Source organism: Bidens hawaiensis, unplaced genomic scaffold, assembly GCF_021521415.1.
Source record: "Bidens hawaiensis isolate Kalapana, Puna unplaced genomic scaffold, B.hawaiensis_p1.1 tig00001904_1, whole genome shotgun sequence".
NCBI lineage: Eukaryota > Viridiplantae > Streptophyta > Magnoliopsida > Asterales > Asteraceae > Bidens > Bidens hawaiensis.
Window position 1 is genome coordinate 1231156 of NW_027491104.1, and position 20042 is coordinate 1251197.

At 35.7% G+C, this 20042-nt stretch overlaps 1 protein-coding gene and 1 pseudogene across 1 annotated transcript in view; both read left to right on the forward strand.

Annotated features, from left to right (window-relative positions):
- Nucleotides 1-17907, forward strand: part of LOC143598743 (TMV resistance protein N-like) — a 183616-nt gene extending 165709 nt beyond the window's left edge. The window contains exons 4-5 of the mRNA XM_077076888.1: nucleotides 16239-16523; nucleotides 16617-17907. Of these exons, the coding sequence (XP_076933003.1) occupies nucleotides 16239-16523; nucleotides 16617-17693 (1362 nt within the window). The 3' untranslated portion in view covers nucleotides 17694-17907. The remainder of the gene's footprint in view (nucleotides 1-16238; nucleotides 16524-16616) is intronic.
- On the forward strand, nucleotides 13807-15901 carry LOC143598428 (disease resistance protein RPV1 pseudogene; annotated as a pseudogene).
- Nucleotides 17908-20042: the final 2135 nt, after the last annotated feature.

Genomic DNA, 20042 nt, shown 5'->3' on the forward strand with positions numbered 1-20042 from the left:
TGCTTCAGAGGGCAATCTGCAACTAGGTGCCCTAATTGATTACACCTAAAACAACACCTATGCTCAACTTTCTTTTCAACAGTTGTTTTGGATGTCGAGGCTGTACTACCGCCCGTTCGTCTCACATATGGTGGGACATACGGGTTTAGCGGAGAACTCTTTTTAGTTGTTTTATCTTTCTCTCCACTATTTGGTAATACAACCTCCTCCTTTGTCTTACCCGACTCGAATGACTTATCCGAATCTGATGAGACCAGACTCGGAACAGAAATTTTAACACTTGACACAGGCGGACTTGTTTTGCCTCTACTAACATCTGGTTCTTTACTAGTTACCTTAATTGGAACTATCTGAACAACCTCAAAGTCAACAGATTTCTGATTACTAGGATTAAAAGTGTAATTGTGATTATACGGTAGTGGAACCTCATGATAACCAATTCCTCCCCTCTTAACAGAGGAACCTTGATCACTAACAAGGTGATCAAGAATAGCAGAGGAATTTCTGAACTGCTCAAGTTTTCTATTCAGTTCCACCACTTTCACCTGATGATCAGCAATCTGTTTTTCTCTTTCAGCTATTAGTTTGGTTTTTTCTTCCAAAACTTCATAGCTTAGATCAGTCACTTGAATTTTTTCAGCAAGTTTTGCTTTTAGACTTTTAATATCTTTTTCACAAGCTTTTATTTTAACTTTATAGCTATTTTCTCTTGCTTTTGTAAAATGATGATCTTCTTTTAGAGTTTTAAACTCAGCATCCAAACTAACATACTGATCAGTTATAGTTGCTAATTGCTCAGACAAGTTTTCACATTTAGAACAAGTAGGTTTAGAACATACCTCGGAGAGCTGGTCTTTAACATCAGCCAAGAAAGCTTTTTCTTCTCCGGTAGCTTTCTCACTTTCTTCATTTTCAACATTCGCCAAATTTGCCTGTTCAAAGATTTCTTCAGAATGCAGGTTCCAGTTATATTGACCATCTTCTCTGGAAATCATGGCACTATAATCTTTACTACCCCCATTATGCTGTGTAGACTTGCCTTGACCACGTTCTACACGCTCATTTCTGCACTCCTTAGCAAAGTGGCCGTTTTGCTGACAGTTGTAGCATCTTACCTTCGTCTTGTCAAACCCTGGCCTTCCACCGACAAACTTTCTTCCGGTCTTTTTCATAAACCGTTTCACTCTTCTCACGATCATAGCCATCTGCCATTGCAGATCCATTTCTTCTAGATCATCAGCATCAATCTGGTCATAGTCTTCTTCCAACATAGCTGGATCAACAATCTTCCCCTGAATGTAGTTCTCATAGGAAGCAATAAAAGAAGCATAGAGAGCAAACTGCTCTTCAGCAGATTTGACACTCATAGGCATCTTAGAGTAGTTGTTGCTAGGAATACTTGGAGAGCAACTACTCTTGCTTGCTTGCGGTTTAGATGCACTAGATCCACCTGCTACAAAGCAAACATCACCATTCATGTTGACTGACACATGCCCCTCATGTGATGAGTTGGCGCCCGACTCTCCCTTCGAGTAGTAGGCAGCTGATTCAGTCTTCGAACCTGAACTAGAGTTGACTTTAGCACCATACATACCTGGATCTTGAACCTGATCCGTAGGTGTCTCCTTTCTAACCATGTTAAGCTCAAAGGTTCGGAGCTTGTTGACTGCCGTTTCCAGATCATATTCAGGAAAGTCTTTGTCTTCCCTCATCAGCACCGTGTACATCTCCCATTTTGGTGGGAGAGCATCAAGAAGCTTCTCAACTATCTCATCTTCTCGGTAAGAAATTGAATAGTTGCTCAGTTCAGTCATCAGATGATAATATCGAGTGATAATATCATCTAGAGATTCATTCTTCAAATACTTGAAGACTGAGAACTGGGTTTTGAGCAATTTGATCTTCGAAGCACGGATTCCCACATTCCCTTCAAACCGGTTCTCAAGAGCTTCCCAAAGCTCTCTTGCTGTCTTGTACTTTCTAAAAGTATGAAGGATCTCTTGTGGAAGAGCCATAGTGATAGCAGCATGAGCCTTGCTCTCGGCCTCATACATCTTTTTCTCTTCTTCTTCCATTTTGCTGTACTTTTTGATCTGATCACGACCTTCGTACTCCATAGTTGGTGGTATATAACCATCCTAGATGCACACTCACATCTTTGCATCCTGGTACTTGACATATTGTTCGAACCGATCCTTCCAAGCAACGAAGTCGGTTCCTTTAAGCAACTTTGGGGCCTTAGTAGCTGACCCTGCTTCTACTTCCATCTTAACTAACTCTGAGATGTTAATTGACGACATCTTTCTCAAAAACTAAGAAACCCGAAAAACAAAAAAATTTCTTCTGAAAAGTACTGTAGGCGAAGTTACGGATAACTTCGCTTGAGTCTTAACTTCGCTGAAGAACTTCGCTGATTCTTAACTTCGCTTGAGGTAAGCGAACTTAGGAGGTAGGCGGAGTTGTAGAGAACTTCGCTTGAGTTAGGCGAACTTGAGAAGGTAGGCGAAGTTGTGGATAACTTCGCGTAACCTTATATCTTCGCCGAAACCCTACGAACAGTGACGGCAACTTCGCCTGATGAACACGAAGTTTCTGCAGATCTGATTTCTGGGTTTTTCGAGGTTTTTGACGGTGTAAAGGGTTGAATACGATGGTAGGAGGTAAGAATGACACAAAAACACAGAAAACACGTCCCGCGAATAGTCGAAACGGGAAGATTTCTACACCCGCGTGAATATCCCGAACCACACAATCGAGCAATAGCTCTGATACCAATTGTAGGTTCCCTGGATGGATCTACACGAGATATCTCGATCTACGTAGGTGCGGAATCCCTGCGTAGGTCGTTACGAGCGTAGAATACTAATCGATAAAACACACGATACGAATAAACGAACACACGTTATATTATAACCGAAACACGTGATGTAATATCACTGATTACAGAGAACTCTCGAATACACGTCTGACGACTTACAATTCACGAACTGAATGAACTAGATGAACAACCTTAACCTAAGCCGTAACCTAGGTATATATTCACGACAACTTCGCCTGATATGTTCAGGCGAAGTTGTTGCTAACTTCGCTTGTCTAACAAGTTCGCCTATTACAGCGAACTTGTTAGTAACTTCGCCTAACACAATAAATACATAATAAACATTACAGACTCGATTACAGACACACGACTATGAACTACTGACATTATGCACCAACAGACTCCCCCTTGGCAGTAGCTTCATATCTTTATCTTTAAGCACTTGTCTTGTAATCTTCATGCATGCACTCCCTCTCTTACACAGACCGTGACTACTCACTGATATTTCCTCGCTTCGTCTTTCCAAGCAGGAATATAGAATATCTTCTTCTCGTTTAACACCTGCAGATCAGCTTTAGATAAATTAACAAGATGCATCGGATCATACACTCTTAGCACTTCTTGTTCGTCTTCGTCGTCCATCACAGCTTCAGCAGTCTGGCAATCCACATACCACCATTTAAGATCTTACAGCACATCTTGAGGCATAGTCTTCATTGGAACCTCTTTCAAACACCGAATCGGCTTATATTTCATCACCATCCAAGGTTTGCCATCTGCTCTCATTCCTCTTTCAGTATCTTCAACTAATTTCCCTTTCTGTGGCTTCAACAATTCAAACTTTTTCTCTTTAATACTTTCTTTTCACACGATCTTCCCAATAACTCTGGCCATATTATCATCACTTCTATTAATCAACCCCAGTCTGGCCAAATCCTTTACTTCACACTCAGGTAAGGTATTTAGAGATCTCAACGTTCTCTTGAAATATTGGATCCCATCATATCTTTTAATCACAAACACCTTCAACTGTTCATCATATAACCAACAGATAATACCTTTCTTCGATTCAGCATAGCCTTTGATATTATAACCCTTCTTGAACATTGCAGGAACAGCAGGCTTCTTCGTTTTAACAAACCAATGAGCATAGCCTTCCTTCCATCTAGGCTGCTCCTCCCATTCAGTTTCATCACCTACTGTATCTTTATCCATATCTGACTTTTCAACTGTTGGAAGCTCGTGTTCAACATTCTCTTCAACTATCTCACCTTCTTCAATATCATCTTCAATCACAATCTGTTCACCAATCTTTTCAATCTCTTCGACTGGCAATATATCATCATCACATGTAAATTCATCATCCAACTCCTCATCATCTAACTCCTTCAACGCATCAATGACATCATCTTCCATCTCCACATCACCAACAACCACCACATCGTCACCTGCACCTGTTGACTCCCCCTGAGCTGTGGAAGTCCCAAGAGCTTGAGTAGTTCTTGGCAACTCACCACCTGCACCTTTCGATGCATTGGGATCATCGTCTCTATCATTTCTTCTCTTTGTCCTCAACTCGTCGCCTTTACAGGTCGTCTCCCCCTGAGATGCCAAGAACTCCTTCATAGCATCTATAATTTTTCCATGTTCAATCAGTAGGGACGACTGCAGCTGATTCTCTGTTACTAGGCGCTGAATAGCCTGGGTCTGGATAAGATTTATCCCTGATTGCTCAGCCACGACCCGTTCAAGTGCCGCTATTCTTTCCGAGTCTGATAAAGTTGCATCGAAATAAATACATACATAATAAATACATAATAAACATTACAGACTCGATTACAGACACACGACTATGAACTACTGACATTATGCACCAACAGATCACTTTTCATTAGATCAGATCAGGCTTAGTTTTTGGCAGATTTTAAGAAATGGCAAATCCAATTTCCACTGTTGCTAGTGCTGAAGCTATTCAATATGTGATGTTTGAGAACGAGGCCGGAACCACTTCTAAGCCTCCAAAGTTGATGAAATGGGACTGTGATTTCGATGAGTTTAAGTGGAGGTTTTACAATTATCTCAAGATCATTGATTACAATCTTATTAGACCTATTGAACAGGGTCCACACCGTCCTATGACAACTGGTACTGATGGTGAGGTTCCCAAAACCGTGACTAACTACAATGATGATGATCGAAGAATGCTTGCTGAAGATCAAAAGGCTTTTGGTATTCTAACTGTATCTCTTTCACGAGAAATTTCATTGACACTGAGAGACTACACCACTGCTAAGGGTCTATGGGATGCCTTAGTGAACAAATTTGAAGGGAACCTGGAAATGAGAAACAACCGCAAAGGAATATTAAAAGAAGAATTCAACAACTTTAAACATATTCAAGTAGAATCGGTTGTCTCTCTCATCAACAGATTTGAGTCACTCGTTACTAAAATGAGAAGTGTCGATATCATCCATGAGTTGTCTGAGATCAACATGAAGTTGTTGGATTCACTGCCTTATACATGGAATAGCAGTGTGATTATCATCAAGAGAATGACAAACCTGGATACCTTAACAATCTCAGAGATGACTTCTACCATCAAGTTTTGGTGCAGAGAAAATAAATATTAGACAAGTGATGCGGGTGTGAGTAGTCAAGAAAGTCCTATAATCCCCGAGTGTGCTGCAAGTGGAGGTAGTCAAGCAAACACCTCGTCAAGCTCCACTAATGGGATTCCTACACCTGCCTCTCTCATTCCCGAGGTACACAAACTTTGCTCATAAGCTTGCATAGATAAAGTTCTTCACTATAGAAACCATAATGCTAAAATTCTTGAACAAATTGAGAGCATTAGAGTTCAAAATGATGATCTTAAAAGAGCTACAAAGATTTACACTATCAGAATTAACACTCATGGTAATGATATGGCCGATCTTAGGGAACAAGTTTCCATTGCTAGAAATTTGGCAAAACGTCATGAAAATCATGTAATTGAACTAAACGCTAAAATTTCCAAATTAGAGATTGAATTAACCCAAAGAAAAGTTGCCATAGAAAACTTTGAGTTAGTTCTGAGAAACTGAATAAACTAATTGGGTCACAAATGGAATTAAGATTAAAGACTGGTTTAGGCTATGATAGTTCTGCTGTACCTCCATCGTTTAACAATAACTATACTAGCCTTCCTCACTTTGACTTTAATTCTCCTCCAGAGGAAGAAATGGTCTATGGTATTGGTTATGTGCCCATATCAAAGACATTTGTTCCTGCTGCTCCAAAGACTGTTGATTCAGCTGTTCCTTCAGTTAGTAGTCCTAATAGTAGTTCATCTTCTGTAGCGGGTTGTGTAGAAGATAAGGGGTGTGTGGAAACAGACAAGGTTTGTGGAGATAAAAACATACTTTTTGATTCATCTATTGATTCCAAAAACATTTTGAACAATGATGTATTTGATGAGAGTGTTCATGTTGGCACGACTATTGAAAATGAAAATGATGATTCCAGTTCTGATAGTGACTGTGAAACTACTTTTGATGAAACCATTATTGATAAAAACGTGCATGAAAAGGTATATGTGAATACTGACTTACCTAGTTGTTCGCCAAATAGTTGTAAAGTTGAGGAAACCAAAGTTAATGAAAATTGTTTTGAAAAGGAAAATGCAAGTACATCGGGTAAATATGTCCCACCTCATAGAAACAATTTTTATCAATCTACTAATCAATATTATCAACCTCAACTGTACAATCAATTTGATAATAGCTACTATGGTTATTATCCACAAGATTATGTTAACTCTTTCTATACAAATTTTTTTGATGATCGAGGTCATAGATTTGACAGCTTGTTTGTTCCCGTACAACCATCTCCTTATTCGCCTCAACCCATGTATTATCATTCTGACGGTTTCTATAGGGAAGATAGAAGAAAACTTTGCTTTGTGTGTGGTAATCCGTCTCACCTTGCAAGACATTGCAAGCACTGGTTCAAGCATCAACTTGATATTCAAAGGCGGCTTAGTCAGTCCACAAAAGGTGCTTTTAGTAGCCCAAATTCAAGGACTGATCAAGCTGATAGTGAAGCTAGTGAAATGGATGTGAGATCCAAAGTCAATTAAGTAAAACACAAGAGAAAACCTTTTTGGAGATCTAAAAAGGATAAAATCAAAAAGAATCCTAAGACTGAAAAGTCTGAGGATTCACAAAAACAGTTTTAAAATTCAGAAAACAAAAGTCCAAAATTGCCAAAATCAAGGAACAAGTTTGTGCTTGGATTCCTAAGGACTGTTCTTCAAGCGACGAGACGCCAAGAAATAATTTGTTTTCAAGAAATAAAATCAAGTTTTGTCGATTTATGGTCGACTTTCCCGAGACAACTAAGTCTTGGGAACCTGTGTCCATTTAAACGCTTAGTGCATGTAGGGTCAATCAAGGAGGACTATCGAGAGTATTCGGTACTTAGATAGTGGTTGCACCCCACGACATATGATGGGAGACGAACCCTTGCTATTTGATGCTAAACCATTCGATGGCGGATTCGAGTCTTTCATAAGCGACATGGGATGACAAACTTCAGGGAATGGGAAATATTTCATACTTTGTGCTTCAACAATGCCAACCATGTTCAAATGTATCAACCACAACTTGTCGAGCGCTTCTTAAGTGATGGATCCAACATCAGCTCATGGGCTTCGGTTTGAATCTCTTCAACTTTGTTATATGATGTGATAATGCATACTTATGGTAGTCCATCTGACAACAGCTTTGCTGACCTTTTCACTAAAGCCATCGTCCAATTTTGATTAAAACAAACTATCTATCTTTTTGTATATAAAATTGTAAATATTTTTCAAATATGTCACAATTTTAGAGGGAGAAAATGAGTTAATTTTAACTCGCCAAAAAGATTTTACCTTTGTTAAGAAAATCAAAAATTAAGTCACTTAACTGTCCAAAAATATTTTATATTATTATTTGAAAATGAGTTAACTTTAACTCGCCAAAAAGATTCTACCTTTGTTAAGAAAAACAAAAATTAAGTCACTTGACTTTTCAAAAATATTTTATATTATTATTTTGTTTAAGAAAATCTGAAAAAGACTTTAAAAAAATATAATTTCTCATTTAGAGGGAGCTCCTGCTTAGAGGGAGTCGGATAACATTAAAATATCAGAAAATTTTGAGAAATTAATCCGACCTTTGGAAAATGATAGAAAAGTGTCTTAGGTGATTCTAGCACATGAGAAGAGTAGATCAAAAGCCAACAAAATCATTGATTGATGTGTAGATAGGCTTAACAAATGAGTAAGTATCATAGTGATATAAACTTAAATATCTGCATATGCTAGTGGTTACACTCTTATGAAGCGGTTGCCGACTCATAAGTCATATTAATGAAAGGCAAAAATCCTAATAGTCAGTCATACACGAGTCTGTTAGTGATTGGTCACAATGAAAAATTATTTCTTGCTTTAGCTTCAAATAATGAAAATATAAAAAAAAATTATTGAAAAAGCAGAAAAACTGCAAAATACTCAAAAAGTATTCAAAATCAATAACAAAAATGTTGATAATTTTATCAAACAAAAAGGGGCTATATTAGAACCACGTAACGTGGGGCAAACAAGTAAGTCCTAAACACTTTATATGATGGCATAAGCCAACAAGGCTAGTAAGTCCATGGTTCAACCTTTACATATTGTTTGAAAGAAAAGTTTGCAAAAATTATACGAAGCTCAAAATGTTTTGATCAATCATTAGGGAGTCTGAGTCAATTCGGGGTGATACTGATGAACACAAACTATGCCCGAGGTATGATGGAGTTTGTAACGAGTCGGATCAACAAGGGACCACACAAGTATTGTGCCAAATTGTACCTTAACGTATCACGATGAAATCAAAATACTTGTTAAGTTTAAAGTGGACCAATATATCTACAATCGACTTTGGGTTCTTGGCATAATAATATCCAAATAGAAGTGTGATCTAGGACATTATAGACAACGTGATTCCATGTTGTGATCTTTCTCGCAAAAATATTAAAGTCATTATAAAATTATGTAAATATTATTGTTATATAATATTAAATTCATCTTTACTTCTATCTTTTTCATTTGTCTTGTTTTATTTTATGTGTCAACTTCAAAATATTATGTATTTATATATATATATATATATATATATATATATATATATATATATATATATATTCGAAGTATTATAATATTTGAAATTCCAAAAATATTTTAAGTTTTTATGAGTTGGTACATATTTTATTAATCTTTGTTTTATTCAAATCATGTGTTTTGTTGTCAAGGTCGTTTATGCAAAGTTCGTTGGAAACCTGGAACTTAAATAAATCATTTACAAGTTAAGGGACTGAAATTGATATTTTACGAAAAGTCAAGACAAAATAAAATTTCAGTGGTATTCTGCAAATACTTCAAACTAAGGGCATGTTTTGAAAAAGAATATTCTTCTTTGACCCTCAAGAGGGTCTGTGAACGAATCTTATTCGCTCTAAGTTTTGTACAGCAGTACATGGATAGGTAGATCAAGATCAAGTGTCCTGGGTTGCACAGACTGAAGTTGCCGATGCTGAAGCGCTTAAAAGAAAACGAGAACGTGACAGTTGGCGGTTGAACCCAAAAATGAACTGATCGTGTCTAAGATCAGTCAAAGGACAAAGCAAAGAAACAATTCGCACAAGAAAGTCAACAAAAGAAAATTAAATGTCGAGCCTCCCACATCTGATGTTTCTAAAATTTGCCGTTGCCGATTCATCCCAGGAAATAAGATTGAAGTTCAAGTCTTCAAGATCGGAAAATAAAGAATTGTCAAGATCCAATCTCGTTCAAGCTCTTGGATCAAGACAACTACTAGATTTCTAGAAATAAAGACGAAGCAAAAAAATTGTTGAAGGTTTCTGGACATACACAATCCTAGAGGGAGATTGTAGGGCCAATATTCTATATTAGTTTTAGGATTGCGTATGTCTTTATATTTGCTTAGAGTCGGTGTATTACGTACCTCAGTACGTTTATTTTGTAAGGACAAAATGTAATTGTTGGAGAAATGGGGACCCTATATAAGGTCACTTAACCCATTTTTCCACAACCTTTGTGAATACAACCTTTTGCATTTTATTTCCATCCAAGTATTCTCTCTAACTCCAAAACTCTCTATCCCTTCACCCCACCTTCAAGTTTCGGCCTCCCTTACACACACAAGATCCGAGATCTCGGTCCAACTAGTTGTTTCCGCCAACTAGTTGTGAGGTTGATCTAAGAACGACTAGTACTTAGTTTCTTGTGTTGTTTGATCCGGTCACGGGACCTACAGTTATTTATTTATTTATTTTTTGTGTGGGTCAAATTTTGAATTGCCAATTACCAAAGGTTTAGAACCCTCATATTGACTGTGCCAAACTTTCAAGGTTGGGTATATAAATCTAATTATCTATTCAATTATTTGAGTTGCTTGTTATTTGCTACGTCATGATTAGAATATTGTTAATTTGTTCTCTACTTCTTAGTTGAACACTTAAACATTATATATTTGAACTTTGTTGAATAGTTAAAATTTATTACTATTAAATTAATAATTCAATTGTCGGTACCAAGTTCGGGGAAAGATGGTTTACGACATTTTTATTATCAAAGGCCCCAACTTTTTAGTTCGATTAAGGCCTCCGAAAACCTTGGGCCGCCACTGAGCATGCTAAATTGCTAACACACATCATATGAGCAAACGTCGAGTAATAATGCTGATTCAACGAGGATATTGATGTCTGCATGTTCCAATGCAACCTCAGTAATCGAACCGATCAATTTATCATCAATATCAACCAGTGACACACCCTCTTCCAAAACATCGAAACACTCCAGTTTCTCGTTCTTATTTGTTTCTACATTTGTTTTATTCCGTGTTCATTTTCTGTAACATCGACATCCATTTCATTTAATAACCGATTCTTCAAAATCACCTTTGTTGCATTCAATTTTTCTCTTGGGCATTTCATCAAGCTCTTGATCGAGTGCACCGTCAAACTAATTGAATATTGAATCCAATGCATTTCTCCTATTTAACTGTTTCTATAACTTGGTAAGTTGTGATTATGACTTATGAGTGTACCGAATCTAGCCTTTTGATCATGATTTCCATTTTGTGATGAATCTCAATTAATGTAGGCACAATCTCCTTTTCTAAAAAAAATATTGGTTTACTTGACTCACATATTTTATAACTAATGTTTTTGAAGCTGTATTTACAATTTTCACTGGTTGTTTCACTTAGACAGATGAAATATCGGATGCATCGTGCATTCCAACCGTCCAATAACGTGGGCTCAATTTTATGTGTTATTGATCACAAAATATTAACTACTTTCGGTAGTCATATATAGTTCGTTCTTATAAATACTGCGGGGATGATTGTCTCACACATGACAGGTTGATTATGTTCTTCTTGATCAGCAAATTATAAAAATCTTGGGAGCCATTGCTTTTGCTCTTATTCGGCTCGGGAATATTTCAGAGAAAGACCTGCTAAAAGTATGATGGTACAATTTCTCATTTATGTGATAACATGTCAACTGCTAAAAGTCAAATGGGTAAAATCAAAGTTGTTGCTCCGGTTTATTTAAACCACCTCTCCTGTTTCAAAATGATTGTCATGTACGTTTGACTAGAATCAATTAAGAGAGGTGAAAACAAAGGGGCTCAAAACCTGGACTATTTTTAACCCGAACCAAAGGCAATTTTAAAAGCAGATTGCAAATCTTTTGAAAGTTCCACATGTGATGTTTGACCAGAAAAAAAGTCAAACATGACCAGAAACTCATAATTAACAAAAATGCTGTTATTATTAAGTAACAATTCATCCACTTCCCGGTCCAACTTAATGCTCATATCCTTAAGCTTTCTCTTCTCAAAACCGAAAAGTTTACCATTGAGCCCAATGCCCAAAATACCCTTACTATGAAAAAATGTTCAAATTGGATATACCAATTGTTTGGACCTCCAATACAGAATTTTCAGTCCAATACAAGTCAGACAAAGATTGACTTATAACACTAACCACAAAAATCAGCCTTTGATCCTTAATAACTTCCATTAAGACAATTGCTTCAATAGCTTGTTTTTGTGATTGTGTACTAGGTACAGCAAAAATGATCTTAAGCTGCTAACAAGAAAGTAGTACCTGACCGTTGACAAAAAAGTAAATTTTGGCAAAATAGACCTAAATGACGACGACCATAGTAGTTTCCATGCAGTCCCAAATTCCCAGATTACCCATGGCAACCCATATTATTACCAAAATGACCAATCTGTCCTTGTTTTCCCAGTACTTCAGTAACCAAAGGCTCAAAAGTGAAAAGTACAAAAGGCATAAAAGGACCTATTGCCTTCCACCAGGTTTTCGCTGCCAAGACAATTGTAAGTTAAAGTATTTTTAGTTAAATAATTAATAAAGTAAATCACGATCAACGATTCTCAAGGAGCTCATAATATTATATACATTTACACACCTTTAACAACTACCGAGAAAAAAAAACCACTAAAATGACAAGGAAATACTCTTTATCTTTATTTGCTTTAACCTTTTTATTATGTAATGCAGAACCATTTCTCCCCAACCCTGTTGGTAATCAAGAACACTCAATCACGAACTAGTCATCCATATATGCAAGATTATAAATTTATAATCAAGAATAGTGGAATCGTTATGATGAATCTAGCTTGCCAGCGAAAGTCAAAGAGACCATTTTTAGTTATATAATTGATCCGAGAATCTTACAATTTTGTGCTCATGTACAGGCTATGAACTGGTGCATACAACGATATTACGCCAGTTCGCTTTGTGTAACAGAAATTGTCAATAACCGCTAGTACCAGAAGTTTGACGTTTGTCAACTTCTGTGACCAAATAAATGCATAACTCTATCTAATATAAAGTTATTCAATCCTACAACGTATATACATAAACTGAATAATCAGGAGTTATAGTTTATAATTTAACATTTCCCCCTAAACTACACTAAACATGATATTCGCTGACCTGAACACGAGGCATTTGACCCGAGTAAGCTCTTTAATTCCCATGCTTTAGTCTCGGTTTGAGTTACACTTGTTTAATCCCTGGCTGTTTGAATGGATTGTTATGTCTTGTGGAACACCAATAGTCTATTTGATTAGGAATTTCGTCTATCAAGTGTTTTCCTTATAAATTAATGATAATGTGTGATAATATTATACACATTTACACACCATTAACACCCTTCTGGACCAGATCAGTGTAATTGAAATCATTTTGGATAAAATCTTTAATAAAGTAAAGCATGATCAACAATTATAGTGAACTCATAATATGATATACTATATACCTATGCTCAAGAACCTATAGCCGTTTAAAGAATGATTTCGTCTTTATAACCATGCGACTGTGTAACCGGATCCTAGAGTCATGGTGATTGAATTCTCTTTAAGCATATGGAACCTTATATGAAACGAAATTAAATTTTAATAATATATTTTATAATTGTAATCTATATTGTTTATAAAGTCAGCTATAATATTTTAATGTTTAACTTATAAAATGTTTAACATTAGTATTTGTATTTAAACCTTTATTAACAAACAAGTCAATGCAAGCAAGTAGTAAGCATGCGAGTGCTTGAGTTGTTCCTTTTCATATAATTACTTTGAAAACTGAACAGTAATAGAGCTATTTAACAAATATTTGTTTTAAGTGTTATTTAGAATCTTATCTTTTCTAAATTCTTATTCTTGTTCTTATATTTTGGTTGAAAATGCATATAAAGAATCTTATTCTTATCTTCGCCAAATAAGGACATTTACTTTCTCCGCATGTTTTTCCACTCAAGTTATTCGACCATCTCTTCCTTCACTTATTCCATTAAGTTCATAAACTGTTTCCCCAATCAATAAAAATTCATTTTATCCTATTGATCCTTTAAGCTTACATTCAATGGCATCTACTTCAGCTTCATTAGTTCAAAAGAGCTTCAAGTATGATGTCTTTTTGATCTTTCGGGGTGAAGACACTCGTAAGGGCTTTGTCGATCATCTTTACCATGCTCTTCAAGGGAAAGAAATTATAGCATACAAAGATGATGAAAAAATCCAGAAAGGGGAAAGGATCAGTGAGCAGCTTGTCAAATCCATTGAAGAGTCCAGATTTCACATAATTGTTTTCTCCAAGAACTATGCATCTTCGTCATGGTGCTTAGACGAGCTTGTACAAATTATGGAGTGCCAGGAGACGAAGGAGCAGACTGCTTACCCCATCTTCTATGATGTGGAATCCACCGAAGTCCGCCACCAAAGTGGGGCGGTTGGGAATGCCTTTGCCAAACATGAAAGGGGCAGTCGGAGCTCTGTTCTACCTCTCGACTGTATTTGTTCTGTTGTAGCCTCTTGCTGCAACAAATGTTCATTACTGAACGGATTCATAGCAGATTCAGTAACATCTTTATCTGTGCATCTGTATATGTTTTATTTGTGTTAATCGTGAACAATTCATGTTTTAAAGTAGACGATGTTTTCTGATCAATTGTTTAGTGTTTGTGGTTTTAAATCCTGTTAATACTCAGAAGGTTTTGCACTATACGAACACAGGAAAATGAAGATGATGTTTCAAGATGGAGAACTGCTATGAAAGATACAGCCGGCCTCGTTGGGTGGGAATTGAATAATACAGTTGATGGGTAATTCCTTCTTTGCATTTTTATTGTCAAATTCTAACTAGAATCTTGATGGGTATATCACTATATTGATGCTTCACGTATGATTTTATGGAGTGGCAGATAGATGATTTTCTTGAGAGGCAAAATATGGTCGTGTCAAAATGAGCCCTGTTAAACATATACATTGGTTAAAGACCAACAAATGATGATAAAATAAGATTAAAATTTCAATATTAACAACAAAAAGGATCACTGGTTCATAAATACTTCTATTATGATGGTTAAAGTATATTAAAACTTTAGTTACTTATGAAATCTCAAGATTGTCATATTTCCTTTCAGGTCCCCCCCCCCCCCCCCTCAAAATTTTGAATAGTGTCCCATCCATTCTCAAAAGTCATGTTAAACAAGATTTTGCTGCCTATTAATAACATTATCTTGTTCATTGTATGTTATATATTTAAAATTAACTGTTCATGTGGGATTTTAAGTAATACGATTGAATCTTCTTGAACACACAGGCATGAAGCAAATTTTATCCAACAAATTGTTAAAGAAATTTCACTAAAGCTACATTTCATTAACTCGAGCATTGATGGGAAGTTAGTAGGCATGGAGACCCGGGTAAAGAGTGTAGTTTCATCTTTAGAAACTGATTCCGATGATGTTCGCATGATAGGGATCAAGGGAATGGGAGGTGGTGGGAAGACCGCCTTGGCAAGAGCTGTTTTCGATCTAATATCTGTTTGGTTTGAATCTAAAAGCTTTGTTGAGAATGTTAGAGAAGTCTCAAAAGGCTCAATATCTGGTTTGAAGGAATTACAACAACAGGTGCTGTCAGATGTCTTAAATGATCAAAGCATAGTCGTAACAGGCGTTTCTGATGGGAAAAATACAATGAAAAGGATGATGCCGAATAGAAAGGTACTTGTTGTTCTAGATGATGTGGATGATATTGACCAGCTTGAGGCGTTAGCTGGTGAGCTTACGTGGTTTAAGCCAGGAAGTAGAATCATCATCACAACAAGAGATGAACAGGTGTTGATAGCACAACGAGTAAACTTCATTCATGATGTTAATCTGTTATCAGATGAGGAAGCAATTTGCCTCTTTAGTAGGTATGCATTTGGGAGAGAGATTCCATATCAAGGGTATGAAGATATGTCTAGAAAAGTTGTACGCTATGCTGCTGGGCTTCCCATAACAATCAAAGTTTTGGGTTCACGTCTTTGCGGTAGAAGTGATCATATATGGGAAGGTGCCATAGAAAGGCTAAAAACTATCCCTGAAGCTCAAACTTTGAAAAGATTGGAGATAAGCTATAATGGTCTAGAGGACGATCAGAAAGAAATCTTTCTAGATGTTGTTGCATGCTGAAATATAAGAGAAAAGATTATGCAATCAGAATACTTGACGGTTGTGGATATTATGCTGAAATTGGTTTAAGTGTTCTTGAGCAGAAATCTTTGATAACTGTTTCTGATTTTGACCGTACAAGTTTCCATGACCATGTAGAAGAAATGGGCTGGAATATAGTACGTCGTTTGCATCCTAACGAGCCTAGCAGACATAGTCGATTATGGATTAAAAAGGAAATTGAAGACATATTGGTTAAGGATTTGGTAAGTTTTAAGTTTATATGAAATGTGAACAACTAGGAAATTTTATTTTCTATGACAAATTTTCACACCCGCATTTTTTTTATTATGTACAGGGCACCAAAGCAACAAGAAGTATAAATCTGGGATATTCCAATCTCCATTCGGATATTATTACGAAAGGTATTAGAAAGATAGAAGAACTTAGACTACTTAATGTGCAATGCAAAGTAACAGAAGTTGATGAAGTTAACAAATACTTACCTGATGCTTTACAATATCTTTGTTGGACTAACTACCCTTTTCAGTCTTTACCTGAAACTTTTCAAGCAAATAACCTTGTTAACCTTGATATGTGTCATAGCAATATAACTGAATTGTGGGAAGGTGGAGAAAGAAAGGTTGAATAATGGTTGATTGGTTGTTCTGTATAATGCATATATGTTATATATTGTCATCACACTGATTCTCATCCTATATTTTTTCTTATGCAGGTTTTTAATAAGCTTAAATACCTTGACCTAAGTTATTCTTCGAAGTTAAGAACCTTTGACCTTAGCATAACTCCACATCTTGAATTGTTAAATCTTACAAGATGTGAAGACCTTGTAGAACTCTGCATGCCAGTTGAGTTTCCGAACCTCAAATCCCTCAACCTAAGTCGGTCTAAGGTAATTAACCTTAACATTGGGCTGACTCCAAATCTTGAGAGATTATATCTTGAAGGATGCTCTCATCTTAAAGAAATTCACGCTCCGGTGGAATGTCTAAAAAAGCTTGTCCACCTTTTCTCAAGTGAATGCTTAAATCTTGTATATTATACTGTTGACAAAAAACATGAATCAGCTTCAATAGATACAGTAGAAATTAATGTAAGTTGTGTAGATGTATACCCACTGCATGCTACAAATGATTTGCTAGGGTTTAGGTTTACATGTATATATGATGAACCTAGATCCTCATGGAGTGGAAATTTAGAGAAACTTTTTCGTTTTGGTCCATGCGCTTGTGAAAACCCAGAGTATTTTCTAGCAACTATATGTGATTTACAACATTTAAGAGAGCTTACACTTGAAAAAAGAATTCATGGGGATATATGGCGGTTAGAAAGTCTAGAGAAGCTATCTTTGTGGTGGCAAAAGTTTCAGCATCTTCCGGATAGCATTTGTCTATTGAAAAATCTGAAATCACTTGAACTTTATTTATGTCTGGCTCTTGAGCAGTTACCTGGGAATATATGCAGATTAGAGTGTTTAGAGGTGTTACGCATAATTGGTTCTGAATCGTTACGAGATATTCCTAGCACAATATGTAAGATGAGATGTTTAAAACATTTAGTGCTCTCCAATTGTAAAAATATTAAGAAATTGCCAGAGGAACTTGGGAGTTTAGAATGTTTGAAAGAGTTATGGATAAAAGGTACCGACATAAGTCTTCTTCCGCAAAGCATTTATCAGTTGAAAGGTCTGCGTATTTGTGGGTCCAGGGAACAACTTGAGTCGTATGGTTTTACATCAGTCATTGATTCTGTTGTGGAAGTCAGTTTAGAATACGCGTACATAGAGCTGTGAATAAGACGTTGACTCAGTTAGTCCAGCGCCTAATATCTTAATCAGGTGAGAACGCTACATCAAAACTCCTCATTATTATTTTTAATCTCTGATCATGTCAAAAACATATATGCAGTAGGTTATACTTACAATCAATTTACAATTAATCATGAATGCTTGTATTTAATAATGGTGTTTGTTTACACTGGTGATTATGAGGCTGAACTGAATCAAATTCTACATAATCATGAATGCTCGATGAAATGCACGTGTGAGAATTTCTTAATATATCTTTTCTGATTTTATTACCTTCTTCATACATTCCCCGTAAAACATTAGTTGTGCCTTCATCATATTTGTTGGGTTAATTGGTTCGTTTACGGTCACAGATTAAAGGGTTAATGGGTCAGCTGTTGTGGGAATAAGAGCAGACCGAGTTTGTTGGATTTAGTAATGGATGTTAGGGTGCACGTTGGGTAAAAGAATCAGTCAGTTACTTGTACTGATTCGTTAGGATCGAAATTAGTAGTTAATTGTTTTATTATCCACTGTTTTTTATTTGTTTAATTAAAATAGTACCCCTTTTTTGCTTTCTTCTCTGCAAGTTATATTCAGTTCAATAGTTTGTGTATTCTGTGTTTCAAAGTGTCATGAACCAACAATATTTACGTGTGGTTGTATGACACTTGCATATGAACGGTAAGATTGTAGGGGCTCTAAATGATTAGCTGCAATAATAAGATTATAAGTTTATTTCTCACAGCTTCAATTTGTCCTCTGAAAGAGACATTTTGTATTTTGTGATGTCAACATCATCCCCGCCACATGTATTTTGTCATGCATTTGTTTGCTTTGAATTTTTATTTATTTCTGTGTTAATTCTGAGTTTTTCAAAAAAAAAATAAATAAATAAAAGGCTTTTGAGTCACCAAAATTTGGCAGATTGTTTTGTTCATTTGGCTCAAACTATGTTTAAAAAAGCATGTTCCAAGGTTCATCTAGTATATTTTGCTTATTAAACTATCATATTATGTAACCCTCTGGTTGTTTGACATAGACTTCCTATGTGATCTCACCGTTCAAAAAAGCTGATTTAACATCAAACTCAAACAGTGTAAAAAGAAAGATACTTTCTGAAATTATCAAATTATGTGGTTCTAGATTGTTGCTGTGATTACCATAATAATGTTACTGCGGTTATTTTGTTGATATTGTTGTGGAGTTTAAAGTCTTATCCCTATTTCACTTTAATTTCCATAACACAAAATACTCTCAACTGTAAGTGTTTATAAGAAGTTTTATGATCATGTTGCTAAGCATCTATACAATGATGTAAAATGTATGCATTGCATATGTATCATGATTCCTGCAGTTGATGTCCCTCTATATAAACCTTTGTTTTCAACCAATGTCTTAGGTCTTTATCCGTGTATTTTGGATAAAAATCTTGTTAGAGCTTTTAAATAGTCAAAATGATGATGAATATTTAACTATCAAAGTCTAGTTAATTTATGTTTATTAGATTTGTATGGTATTTTAGGTTGAATATGTATTTATTAGATTTTTGGTTACTATGATAATGAAATATTTTTAAACTTTTAGGAAGGAGCTAAATTTATAAAAAATTATGAAGCAAAACCTGTAGAAACTTGTAACAATGAATTGATGAACAAAAACACAATACATCTAAATGAGTTTAACGGGTTTGGTGAGTTATATTAAACAGGTTAAAACTGGTTGATGGGTTTGGTGAGTAACCATTTCTAAATCGGCCCGTTTTGTCTAGCGCCCATTCTGACTGGCACCATTTTCTAAATCGGCCTGTTTAACATAATCACTTGCTGGTTTGGTTAAATTCGTGTTTTTATTCACAAAACTAAAACAGAGATGTCTGTCAATTGTTTAGTTCAGTTCATTTGGGTCGGTTTTATTTGGCTACGATGCAGAATCGATCATTTACTGATAAAATTCACCACTAAGTAACTGTAAGTAATCCATCATTTACTGATAAAATTCGTATTATTAAATAATACAATGAAAAATACAACATTGGCTAATAGGAAAATGAGTCACATGTCATGTGCAGCGTTAATTCGTGGGGGTTATCTAAATTCGAGTCTCATTATAAAAATAAAAATACAAAATTTACTTACTCTGTCTCTTAAACTTGGATCACGTGTTTACAACATTTATTTATATAACTTAAGTATGTTTTTCACAAACGTATTTCTTAAAAGTATGCGTTTAACCGACACGTTATCAAAGGAATCAATTCTCCACCATCATTAAATTCCATATATAACTCCATTCACTCAATACCATCAAACATTGTTCCATAATTAAAACATTAACAGGCATACGCCATAACAA